Source organism: Camarhynchus parvulus, chromosome 4A (genome assembly GCF_901933205.1).
Source record: "Camarhynchus parvulus chromosome 4A, STF_HiC, whole genome shotgun sequence".
NCBI lineage: Eukaryota > Metazoa > Chordata > Aves > Passeriformes > Thraupidae > Camarhynchus > Camarhynchus parvulus.
Genome location: NC_044600.1, coordinates 11,788,609 through 11,802,384, shown reverse-complemented (window position 1 = coordinate 11,802,384; position 13,776 = coordinate 11,788,609). Strand labels below are relative to the sequence as shown.

The 13,776-nt window shown below is 43.2% G+C and overlaps 1 protein-coding gene across 7 annotated transcripts in view; it reads right to left on the bottom strand.

Annotated features, from left to right (window-relative positions):
* LOC115914919 (serine/threonine-protein kinase PAK 3) overlaps positions 1 to 13,776 on the bottom strand; it is a 175,969-nt gene that overhangs the window by 35,240 nt on the left and 126,953 nt on the right. For all 7 annotated transcript variants that reach the window (XM_030967781.1, XM_030967780.1, XM_030967777.1 and 4 more), the window contains one exon: positions 1,570 to 1,766. In XM_030967781.1, the coding sequence (XP_030823641.1) occupies positions 1,570 to 1,744 (175 nt within the window). In that variant the 5' untranslated portion in view covers positions 1,745 to 1,766. The remainder of the gene's footprint in view (positions 1 to 1,569; positions 1,767 to 13,776) is intronic.

The following is a 13,776-nucleotide window of genomic DNA, read 5'->3' as shown; positions in this document are numbered from 1 at the left end:
TAAGAAGTGCTTCCTTGGAAAGGGATAATGCCATCCTGCTAGCACTTAGGGGAAGAAGTGATCCAAGTCTTTCCAGGAATTAAGCAAGCTGGGAGAAACCTTCATTTTGGCCTTTAAAAAGAATCAATTGAAAATTAATTTTGTTCCCAGAAGGGGACATTTGGGGGAACAATCTGCAGAGTGAACCAGCCAGGTCTGCCTAAGAAATGGGCCCCATCCAGTTACAGTCCTCACATCAGAGAAGTCATCAGGATTGCCCATGGCTGAGGGGAGCAATGGGATCGTCACCATGCCTTCTACTACCTATGAGGAGTTTTGAATGCCAGACTATCTCCAGCTGCTCCACACAACCTTATGAAGCCTCATGAATAGGGCAGCACAGGTAAGCTGGAGCTCCAAGGGAATGACCACAGTTCAATAGTTCTGAGCTCTCCTTGGGGGAACACTGAAAACAGAATCACTCCTGAAATCCAGCTGGACTTCATGCTGCTGACCACAACCTCTGAGCCCAGCATTTCAGCCAGTTTTCAGTCTACCTCACTGTACACTTATATACTGTAGCTCACCAGTCTGTCTGTGAGATACTGTGAGAAGCCCTGCTGAACGCCTTACTAAAGCAGAAGTAACAACCACTGCTCTCCCTTCACCACCAAGGCTGTCACTTCAAGGTAAAAGGCTGTCAGTATAGTTCAGCATGAATTCCCCTCCACAAATCCATGCTGACTATTCCTGACCACGTTCTTATCCTTCATTTGCATGAAAATGGTTTCCAGAAGGATTTTCTCTACCACCTTCCCAAGGACCAAGGTGAGATTGGCTGACCTGCACATCCCCAGATTGACATTTACTTTGTTTCCATCATCAGGAACATCCCCCAGGGACCCCAACCCTCCAAAGATAATCAAGAGTGGCCTTGCAGTGACATCAGCCCTGCAGGTGCAGCCCATCAGTTCCCATGGCACTAGAAATAAAGAAGATCCCTTCCCTTAAACCTGTAAATAAGCTAACTCAAAACACAGTCCCTTCTACAAATGCATTTCAAAGAATGCAAAGGAAATGCTGTTTGCTGCATGTTTAAAAGACTCTCTGGCTGCATCCACACCTAGAGGTTATAAACCAAGCCATTCTGTATCCACTTTCACTGCAAAAGGAACAAGCAAGAAGAGCTTTGTTCCTGTTCTTGGAATATAAGTGTATTAAAAAATCCCAAAGTGTCAGGCGTATTGCCCTGTCACTTCTGTGAATGTATTTTCACATCCTCATCTCTGTATTTACTGCTAATGCAAAGCAAAATCCAAAGGAAAGGATTCCCCAGTATAACTATAAAGTTATTTTTAAAAGGCAAGTTGCACAATGTGTGCACATTTTAGTGTCTTTTCATAGACAAGAAAGTAACTGACTGAACACCTCCTCCTCTTTTGAAATGTGTTTCTAGAGTAATTGGAACAGAAGGCTTTGGTACCATGGCCTGCAACTGAAACAGAAAGGAAACAGACAGAAAATAAACACAAAACCCAATGACCACCAGAAAGCCCAGAGGAGCCCCCATCTGCAGTGCTGATACTTTACTTTTATCCCCTCCTCCTGGGAAGATGGAGCGCAGCCTGGCTTTCTTGTTCTTCTCCTCGGGGGCCATGGGGAGCGGTTTGGAGCTGTGGTTTAACGCTGAAGAATCGCGATTGTTGCTGTTCATTCTCAACGGTGGAGCTGGAGGTTTCTCTTCAATATCCAGACTATCTGACATCTTCAGCAGCCCTCACAGCCTCCTGCAAAGCACAGCACAAAACATGCCTGTCAAGGGAGGATGCCAAGGCTGGTGCCTTGGGTAGGAAAGAGGGCAGGAAAAGCTTTCTAGTGGCATGAGAAAATCTCTCTGTTAGAAGGCTGCTCTGAATAAGGTTGCTGCTGGTTGCTGTAAATAAACTGAGTGGCTAATTCCTAAAAAATCAAAGTATTACCATTAAAATACAGATTTTTCTTTATCTCTGTTATACATTTTTGCAGTTTTTATTTACAACTATTTCCCTGTACTTGTTTGCAATCCAAATTTTCCTCTCAAACAGACTTCCAAAGCAAAAGTTAAATGACTTACTGAAACTACCTGGCATCACAGTCAATCGTTTTTTATTATGTAAGAAACAAGGTCCTCGTTGAGGGGATATGGGTAGCCAGCAACACTTCATAAAATTAACTGTTTTAAGACTCAAAAATAGAGTATAATTTCAGACAGATTAGAAGTGATGTGGGTTATACTTTTTAAACATTACGATTCTATGGGCACCTTGTCTTCCATCCTTTAAAATCAATGTGGCTCCTTTTACAGAAGGTACATGCACATCACTGTGAATGTGTTCTGGATCTCTCCTCATGCTGATTCACAGGTAACACAAGCCATTGCCCTCATCAGCTACTCTCTTAAATTTAAAGGGAAAAAACTTGTTTTTCAGCTATGGAGGATGTAGGGTTTTTTTCCAGAACTATCAACCAAACACGGCAACTGTCACACAGAGAGGTCCTGAAGCTCCAGCTGCTCTTCCTTTGGTCAGGTAAAGCTGACATAGTTGAGAGTTTTTGGGGTTCCATGGTTGGTCTTAGGTTGCTTTTTTTTTTTAATTAGAACAGAGATTATTATTTTCAACAATCATATTTATTTTGATATAACTGTAATTTTGCCAGATTTATGGGTGGTACATTAAAAGGAAATAATGAAATCCACATTGCCTTAACTGATGTTATCTTACAAGTAAAAGCTAAATGATCAACTGAAACATTTAGAGATGTTCACTTTAGACTGTTTTTCATGACATGTGTATTTTAGTCTTTGTTTAAATTACCACACATTTTTTTTAAATTACTGGACTTGCATTTTTAATTTAATCTAAATTAAATCCCAAAAAGCCAGATTTGAGATTCAAACCACCAGTCCAGTGGAAAGAACAACAAATGAAATATACCATGACACCTCTAGTTTGCATCTGTGCCCAAATATCTACATCTCCATGGGATCCCACAGACCCATCCCAAGGTCACACAGCTGAAAACTCTAGCTACAGCTACATCCCAGTCCTCTCCCCAGTACAGACATCATGGAGCACTGATCCTGAAGGTCCTGATTCACAAACACACACTTGAAGCTGCTCCTAACCCCAGCTGCTCACCTCCATCAGGGGAGGTGAATGAGCACCTTCCCAGCTGCCTTCAACAGGTTTGTGTTAAATTAGTGACCTGACCTTCTGCAGCAAATTAGGGAGATTCAAACAATTGCTCTGCTGGTAGATCAATGGGTGTTCACCATCCAAAGAGGATGTCTATGAGAGGCTCACCCTGTGTCAGACCTCCCCTGCACCATGGGGCAGCTCACCTCCACCTGTAACTGCAGCTAACACTGAACCACAGGCAGCCATTGACCAGCTGCTGCTCTCTAAAGCTTTGCCTTCAGGTTTAAAAGCATGGAAAACATCACACACTTGTAACTAATGGAGTAATGTATTGGAGGCAGCTGTCAGAGAGAAAGATGTGTCTGTCATTTGAACCACACCATCTGGGAAAGAAAAGTGATCCTTCAGAAAAACCATGGTCCCCAGCATGTGTCTGGTTCCCAAGAGAAGGCCCTGCTCACACAGTCCCACTGTCCAGGTAAAGATGTGCTCTGGTGATGGAGGAACACAGCTCACCCTCCTGTAGAAGCACATACACAGCCAGTAAAGTGCTTTCTATCACTCAGAAACAGTTGTAACTGTGCCCAGACCAGAGCCTGTGCCAGTGTAGTTTTCAAGTACAGACTAGCCTACTTACCTAGAGAACTAAATGCTTTTGTAGATTGAGGTCAAACAGTTAATATTACTTACTAATCTTTGTGATTTCCATCCTGAAATGCAGAAGGTTTTCTAGTAAGGAATGTGTCTGGGGGGAGCCAGTAATGAAAACCACTGTATGGTACAGGGAGATCCACACGTGCTGTGTTTGTTATCCTGCTGAAGAGAAGGTCCATGATGCCCAGGTTTCTGGGCAGAGTTCCTGGCTTATGAAGCCCAGCAGAGACATCTGGACACAGCTCTCTGTATCTCCAACAATTCTCAAAGACCAGGAGCTTATGCAAGTAGTGCTTTTATTTTCTCTTTAAGCCACGTACAAATAGCTTTCCAGTGCCAAATACATCTTCCCTCCCAGGATGATCAGTGTGAAGGTGACTACAGGAGCACCAAGGCACATTTTCAGCTTGTTATCAAAAGCAAGACAGTTATGTTGAGAAGTCCATTATAGGCCACAGTTTCAGTTGTCCCTCAGAACGGGACAACTGTACCTGTCACTGCATCTATTTGTAAACAATGCCATTCTGCTGAAATAAGTCCTCCCATGGGATTTCATCCCACAAAGAATACTATTAACAGTTTCTGGCCCAATTTGCCTATGATGTAATTATTTCCAAGATTTTGAAAGGAACACTATATTTTGTTCAGAGCTGTTTCATGCTCAGTTTCAAGAACTGTACAAAGCTCTTTTATTCACTTCTAAACCAGGAAAAAAAATGCAGGGGAAGATAGCCTGGAAGGTTTAACGGCTGATACTGACTTTCTAAAGCTGGTCTAAATCAAGACTAAAGCAAACCACAAAGCAATACACACCAAAAGACTTAAGATTCATGGTTTTCCTGACCAGAGGAATCTATCTGCTCTTCCATTAATTCCAGTTTTGAGATTTTTCATGTACCACTGCATCATTACAAAGAACATCCACTGTCATGTAAGACTTCATATTTTAAGTGTTTTGTACTGATTTACTCCAACCCAAACTTAGAGAAAACCTGTAATGAATGGAGGGGCAATAAAATCTATTCAGTTGGGAAAACTCTCAAGATTTACATTGCAGAGAAATGCCAACTACAGATAGCTCAAGTTATACTCTATTCTGGGGCCAGGTTTTCCTGTCATTATACAAGTCCTTGGTCCTGCTAGTCTTCTTCTGACTAAGTCCATCAAAACACTTTCTGTCTATTGGAAATTACTATGGCACATCCATTTATTCAGTCCATCAAATTCCGGTGTTACTTCCCTTTTTTTCTTCAGGCATTTTTTAATTGCTTGGCAGTTTTGGGGTGTGGAGTTTTTTTGGTAGGGTTGTGCTGGTTTGTAAGCTGACACAACACAGCTACCAGAGCACTTGACCATACCCACGAGGGCCATGAGAGACACCCAGGCTGTCAGCAGGGACAGCTTCTGGAGAGGCCAGCTGGGGCTCACCAAGACAATGGAGCGCACAATCAACAGGATTTTCCTCATCTCAGTCCTCAAGGACCCCATTAGTGCAACCAAGGCTGTGCTGGTAACCTTTTTAAAAGGAATTTGTAAGATAATCACACTTCTGCAACAAAGAGGACAGGTAACCAACAACTACCTACTTCCAGAGAAAAATCCTGTCACTGCCTATTTAAAGAGACAGTGTTGTACCAAAATACAACAGTGCATTTGAGTGTGTTAGCTAGAGTTTCCCAGCCAAATGGCAAAAGTTAAAATTAAATTCTCAGCCAGGTCAGTTGCTTCTGCATAACTATTATAGGGTTATAGAAGATGACCCAACATCCATTTCTTTCCTCCTTACCTTTTCTAATCACCAGTTTTGTTAAGTGAGAAGACAAACATTGACTTTAAATATATGGCATTCAGCTTCTCTGTGACTCAATTCCCCTTTGCAAAAGCCTGTCTCATAATATTTCTGCATCTAGTCCTTGACAAGCTAGGCAGAAGAGGAAGGAAGATATTTGAAGCACTCAAATGTCTTCAAAACATAATATACACACAAAAGATTTGTTCAATTCAGTTCAAGTTCAGAGCAGAATCTCATGCTGGGCCTTGATCTCAGTAAGCTTTTCACCCCTGTTTATCTGGGGAACACTGTGGATAGATCTTGAATGGCTTTCTTAGGTTAGCCCTGCTATTTCAAAGTCTGCATCCTTCAAACATGACTGGTTCCAATTAAAACTCACAAATAGTATCCTGTTTGCAGACATACTGGTGTTCCTTTCCAAAGCCTCAGAGATACTACTGCAGCTTGTGATGCAGCAAAACTGTCTCCAAGATCACTTGACGGGAAGGAACCATGCCAACTTTCAGGCAGCAGCTTTGCAAATGTAACCTGAAGATCCAAGGCTCACTCTTTGTTTATAAATACACTTCCTGCAAAAAGATATTTATTACTTAGTTGTATGGGCCAAATTTTGCTCCCAGTGACACTTATCCATTTCCAAAAATCAATGGTGATGTAACTGAGAAGGATTCTCTCTAGATATTGAGTACTGAGACACTCTGTTCAGGTATTAACAGAGTATTTCCCAGCCCAGTTCAGGCCTGTATCTGCTTTCCTACATCTGCATGTTTACTTACAGTTTTCTTACAGCTCCTTTAAAGAGCAGACAGTGAGTTGGACAGAACAGATACAGTGATGATTTCATTACTTTTGTGGAAGATGCTTACTGTCTTCTCTGTAAAACTTGGATAAGTTAAAATACAATACTGAGGGCTTTTTGATAAAAAGTGGCCATATTCAGCATCAGCTGAAGCAGAGACGATTCTGTCTGGGTACTCAGGGTCTGTAACACCCCCAGGGCAGTCTGTGCTCAGCTGCTTCCACCCTTGGGTGCCTGCAGTCTGTGCAGGTGTGTGGAGCTGGCTCTGCAGGCAGGGCAGACACAGCCAGGGTGCCCTCTGAAGTGAAGACATCTTTTGTAGGACCTCCCTCACATGCACATGGTGCAAAACAACCACTGCATCCCTTCTTTACACAACCCTGAAGGCTGCATTCACACAAGCTACAGAAGGAATTATAACCCTAGAAACAACAAGAACGCTTCCCTTTCATACAACTGTCTCAAAGCACAATACAAACATTTGCCAATTAAACTTCCCCATTCCCCTCACAGCCAGGTAAACATGCTCTGAGCTGAACAAATTATTCAAACTGAGTAATTTCTTTGATGAATGTACTCTCTGTTCCTGTTTGCAAACACCCTGTAAGCAGCTTATGATTCCCTCCAATATATTCATTTATTCAGAAGTTATCCTCTGTACTTGCTACAAGCAACTTTTGGCCTCTGAACTAGCTGTTAATAAGAAGCTCTCTGTGTGGAAGGCACAATTTGAATTCAGGTTGTATCCCAGTAAAACTACCTTGGTCCCAAGTATTTGAAATGGAAACATCCATTCTGAGATGGGATAAACAAACTTCTGTTAGGAATTGCAGCATTAAGAGTTTTACATAGTGACTTACTAGTATTGGTTTAAAATTCCCTTTTGACAGTGTACTTGTAGCAATAATGAATAAAGAATGTCAATGAATACAGAAAATATATTCATGCAGTAGCTGTGAATTTAATGCTTTTAACTAAACATTTCTTAGAATTTAAATTATTACATCCTTTGTCTGGACCTTGAATCACCAAGTTTAATTGCTAAGAGCTGGGAATTAAACAGTGGAGCTTGTCACAACTGATGGAAATAACCTGAAAATATACTTTCCTCCTTGCTCAATTAGCATTCGACAGCATTCTCAGTTCAGGTCCTTCAAGGATCCATCTCCCCTCTTCAAACACATAACCTACCTGACTACATTTCTTTCCACAACTCTTCAACTCTTTCTCTGCATACTGCCAATGCAACCACAGGCAACACTTTACAAAACACATCTGGCTTTCATCTCTGAACCCCCCCCCGCCCCAGCACACCCACTTTAAGCATCTCTTCCCACTGCTGAAACTGCTGCTCTGCAGACTCCCAGCACCCCCGACCTGCTCCCACTCCTCACACAGCTTCACTCTTCCAAGTGCAACTAGTATTTGGGCTTGCTCAGGTTTTCTCACTTTCCCCTTCTGTACAAAGCTGTGGCTGTGTTCAGACCATGGCCCCAAAAAAGCAAAACAGGATTATTTTTGCATAGTAAAGCCAGCAATGTTTAAAGTTAGGTGCGTATTTAAGGGCTGTGCTTAACCAGTGCCTAATGTGAGATAACATGAACAAGGGTGCCGAGGCTTCAGCATAGCTGCAGGACACTATGAAAGAAAAACTGGAGAGAATTCCTCTCCACCCTGCTGGAGAATACCCCTAGCCCAAAATATTTTCTTTGCGGGTGTTTTTTGATCACATCAAAACAAAAGCAATCCATTCAAATTGTGCTCCTGCTGGAATCCTGGCCACTTACTAAACTGATTGAGCTTTGGGATGGTTGCATGACCTGGGAGGGGAAGAAGTGTGTGTGCACAGAGGGTGAGCAGCAGGGAAACAGCTTTCCCCATTAAAGCTTGTCCAGGCATTCAGTAATGACACATGATCCAGCACAGCAAGGAAAGGAAGCACATTCCTACAGGTTACAGAAGTGAGCACCTCGCAGCATTGTAAACTGGTGATTATTTTGATAGAAAAAGTGACTTTACTTCATATGACAAAAAGGCTATGGACATACCCTGATGATGCAGAAAAGCCAGCTGGATCACAAGGATGTTTCTGCCACCCAGAGAGAGCAAGGGGAGAGCTTCCACTCTCCTGAATGCCTTGGGAAGAGCCACCAACACCTCTATCCACTCACACCCAAACCCAGACAGCTACATGGGTATTTTTGTCATGTGTTTTTGAATCATGGTTTGAAACAAAAAGGTTGTGCTCTAAGTTACTGAATCTGGAGACATGCCAAGACTGACAGAGCAATGGGCACTCCAGGAGCAGCTAAAGCAAAAAACAGTGAAGGATACCACAGACCAGATTTTTCTAATGTAGTGGGAAACATTTCTCTGGGATAGAGAAATGTTCTCTTATCTGGGATAGATAAGAAACTATGAAAAAGTACCTAGAAAAGGCATTTATATGCAAGAAAAAAACAACAAAAAAAAAAACCCTCCACTCCCTGTTTTGCTTTTTATTTACACAGCTGAAGGGCTCCACAAAGCTGGAAAAGATGTCTCAAAATCAACTGTGCCTCTCAAATATCCCACATTCCACAGGATTGCATCCTTTGCCTTTGTCTACACACGAAGAGACTATGTGAAACGAAATGCAGATTTAAACCATTGCAGACAGACAGAAATAATTCTCTATATGGACATTATTATTCTTAGTTCAGATCTGAGGCCTCAGGTTCACTTTTGTTCTCCAGGAGGACTCAAATGTAAACAAAGACAAGCTACTTAACAGTGACACCAACATCACAACTGCCTCAATAAAAATTTCATTAACTTAATTCAGATTAAAAACAACCAAGACAAACAGTTTGAATTCTAATTTGAATCAGCAACTTGGAGCTAATCTTGAAGCACTGCCCAAGATCACGCATGAGATGCCAGCCCTTACTGTAAGCTACAGACAATTAAAATGGACCAGTCTGATTCCAACCCACCTGACAGGCAGCAATCCCTCACCACAGGAAGGCTCTGTAAGAAACTGCTGGATCTTTGGCAGGTTCAAGCTGAACACTTGTGGCTCACTTAGCTGACCAGTCAAAGCCCCAAAGTGGTCCAGAAAACCCAAATCTGGGCCTTGTCATGGAAACACTTAAGAGTGCAATAGCACCTTGGATTATTGATCTGCCAGGGCTAGGACAATATTCATATTAATAAGGTGGGAAGCAGACTCTCATTACATTCAAAGATCCCAACTGTCGCAACTCAGCACAAAAATTTCACCCCTTCTCTCATCTTCTCTGGTAAAGGCATGTGGAAGGTGAATCAACATTAGCCTAGCAAGGTAGCAAGCTATCCCACATGCTCCACCTGTATATGAGAAATGCCCAGGAAAAATCATGCTGTGACATTGCAATTATTTGCTTTTACACATCCTGCATGTCCCTTTCTGCAGAAGATACAAAGCTCTGTTACACTGATGCATCTGGAACCACATAAGGGCTGTGTCATCACTTCATGCTGTCAGGAATATTCTGCTTTCTTCTGACAACACAGCTTCAGGATGTGCAGGTTGAACTGTTAGCTCTTCTGCTGGCCTTTGACAGCTTGTGAGTCTCTCTACCATGTTCTCCTGCCTCCTATCTGCTCTTCCCCACCTGCTGTGCCTCCCTGGTGTGGATCCATTTGGGTGCAGGGCTTGTCTCCAAGTTCCATGCACAGGACCACACAGTAGGCTCTGTCTACACTCAGCAGAGCAACATTCACCCAACAACCTCACAGAATCATCTTAAAATGGACCCAGAGCGTCCCAAGACAGACACCTCACGTTTTATTCACACAGCCTGTCCTGTTGCAGCATAGGAAAGGCTCACAGCACTACAAACCACCAGCACAGGAGATTGAATTTGGCCACTCTCAAGCAGAGTTTTGATCTACACCTACACCCATGCAAAAAAACAGCAATCAGGGCAAAGCAATCAGAGAACTTGGCAGATGAAAGTTTGCTCCAATCACTATTCTCTCTCTTATCTTATAAAGGGTATCAAAGGAAGCTTCTTTTTGCTTGGACTTCCATAATCAAAATAAGATATATTAAAAAGTCTTTTAGTCCATATTTTTGGGCAGCCTAAACTCCTACTGAACTCCAGCTGGTGCACTAAGGCTGCTTTTAATAAACCACTAGTCATCTTGCCTATTATGTGCTTCATTTTGTTTACATTAACAAAAAAAAAAAAAATCAAAAGTTTGGAAGAAGAAGGAAGAGTAAAAAAAAAATAAAGGACCAGTTTCCCTGGTTTCTCTGCAGGTGTTGTTGCTTTCTCTGCTTTTCCATAGTTTATTCTCTGCTTGACACACTTCCAGAAGGTGTGCCATGATAAACACAACCCTCTGAACTCCCAGCCTAGCATCACTCCAGCCACACTCACAGTGCTCAGCAGAGACAGAGGCACAGCCCTTTTCCCTGCAATGGCCCCCACAGGCAGGGCAGGAGCTGCTTTTGCCTCAGGAGGTGTGCAGCTCTCCAGAAAGGCAACAAGAGAGAAGGCAGCCTGTCCTCACTACAACTACCTGCTGACAAACCACTGGCCCATGGCTCAGCAGACACATGCAGGCCAAGCCAACAATTACCACAGAACTCTGGAAGAGACAAGGAAGCAGCAATATAACACAGTAATTGAAACTTACAGACAGTTGCCATTTCCAGCACCTTCTAGTCACCTTTTAGTTCATTTTGCCTTTGCAAACATTAGCTGAGAAATTTGCTGTAGTAAAGAACACTAAACCCATGCACCAGAGGATGAATCTGACATGTAAAAGACTGAACTCAAGGCCATCCCAGGACTGCTATGCAGAGTTGGAAGACAAATCACACTGCAGGAAGCAAAAATAAAGAACAGGGAATCCTCTGCCACTAATAAGGAGAGCACAGGATGGACTTGAAACCTCCAAATCCCACAAGCAGAGACAGAGACCAACACCACAGAAGAAGATCTGCTGTACCAATCTTCTCAAGGCATTATGGTATGTTTGGAAGGACACAGCTCCTGCCTCCAAGGAAGGAAAAGGCAAAGCCCAGGCTGCCACATGCCTTTCATGTGGGAGGTGAATATGGTCCAGATCTTGCATCAACTTTTTAGGGCACTAGGGCAGGAAGGCATCATATCCCAATTTACTTCCTCAAGGACAACGTTTTGCCTTTTATTCTTTGCCAGGCCTTTTATTTACAGCTGACTAACTTCATATATCTAATATTCACCTGCTACATTAGTGATCTTATTGTGCATAATGGCCTGTCTACCTTGGGGGTATCATGGATCTGGAGCAGGCAGAGGGGGAAATGGAGCAGTCACTGCATGCACTCAACTCATTTCTAGTTGCCAGCAAGACCTTGCTTCAGAACAGCAGGATAGGAAGATTAGGAGAACAAATATAAAAATGCTATTCTTAAATAGGTCAGGGAAGAAATGACACCTATATGCAGAAAGCAAAACAAGATTCACATACAAAATCTGTTGTTTTCTCAGCTACCACAATGGTATGGCATTTTGAAACTGCTTAAACAGGGATTCAGCATTTAACGCTTCATTGCTCAAAAAAATCATCTTCTGCTTCAGAGTAGTGGAGCAGTGGAGATTCCTTCCTGCCTCACTTCACATTACAACAGGAAAACAGTTCACTGTCCTCTCATGACCTAAATGAAAAAACAAAGGTGTTTGGGATCTGGCCACAATTCCTCTGCACTTGTCCATAGCCTCCTGCAGAGAGTCTACAACCACCAAGGCAAGGGACTTGGAGTGGGACAAAAAGCCCCCAAAGGTGGTGGCATCCAGGACACCTCAGCCTCAGTCCCTGTATGGGAGAATACTTGAGCCAGCAGGGACTCCTCTGGTTTTGGAAATCACACATGCTACAAATCCCAGTTAGAGCACCAGCAGGGATTCACACTTCTGGGATTCACTCCTGTATCCTGCAAATTTTTGCCAGGACAAACCACTGACATTCTCTGTACACCTACAGATGCCCTGTCTACAGAACGTGGGAGCACTTTTCCAAGTCACTGGTGCAAAAGGACCCAAAGTTTTTTAAATAATCAGACAAAAGCCAAGACAATTCCATTCCCAACACATCAGGGTACTCTCATCTCAAGATCTCTGTCCAAAATGTGTAGAGCCATCTGCAACCGCTCCTGTAAAAGGGAACTGCCTCCATTGCTCAGTAGGTGCGTCTAAAGCAGCCTTAGATCCTACTGCAAATCTGTACAAAAGTACCAACTCCCAGAGCAGCAGCTGACACTAACGCAATCTTGTATCAGGTCAAAGGTGGCCAAAATAAGAATCCATCAAAATGCACAGAAACAAGTAAACAAATAAAAGAGCAAAGGAAGAGGAAAGAGAACAACAATAGGAACCAAAATAGATTCCTTATGCCACACACACATCAGATCTATGGCATAAAAGCTTTGCAAAGAAACTTGTTCTTAAAACAGTGCATCAACATTTACTCTGCTGCTGGCTGAAGTTACTACTGTCTGACACCTCTACTTACTATTTACAACTTCAGGCTTTAAAGAAAACTGAAGTACATTAATTGAGGCTTTTATGAGGCACAAAATGATAGCTGCATTTTTACATGTTGTAGAAGAAGAAAAGAGGCTGAGAAATGGGGAGGACATCAGAGAAGCGGCACCCAAGGAGCTAAAGTTGCCCAAGAAAACCTTAACAGCTCTTCTGCCTGTCTTTATTCCTCAGTCAGTACAAACAAGGGAAAGGGTCTGGAGGTGCACTGCTGTCCCAGGCACAGATCCCAGGAGGGACACACAGCCTGCTGAGCCTGTGTGAGGGCACTGACACAGCCAGAGAGGATCAATCCAGCTGCAGTGACACAGGATGAGAGGTCTCCAGGCTTGCTTCATACAGAACCACAGCTGGAACCTTCAACAGGCCTGTGCCCCAACACGTCCCACCCCATGACAAACTCCAGCTGATTTTTGGAACTGTGAAGAGCATTTCCATGAGCACACAGCAGCAAATCTGCTGCTCCTCAGATGGGTACCTGGCTACAAGATGCCCACACCCACAGTGAGCAGCACAAGCACATTTCTTTCCAGACCCCACTCCAGAAGTAACAGTAGAAGCAATGGGAAGAATGGCCACACTGCCAATGTCCAGGCTCACAGCAGCCTCAGCTCTGCCTCATGACAGACCAGTGCCTGGAGCTGCTCTTCACCAGGGGGGAGGAGCAGGGGTCTACCTCTTGTTTTGTTTCCTTGCAGAACATGTGCTGAGGGTACAAGCATGGGACACCTGCCACAGACTTGACAAATAACCTCAGACAAGTTACTCACTGTCTTTGCATGTTCTTTATGGTTCTGTGAGGAACTTGGCTCTTTCCCT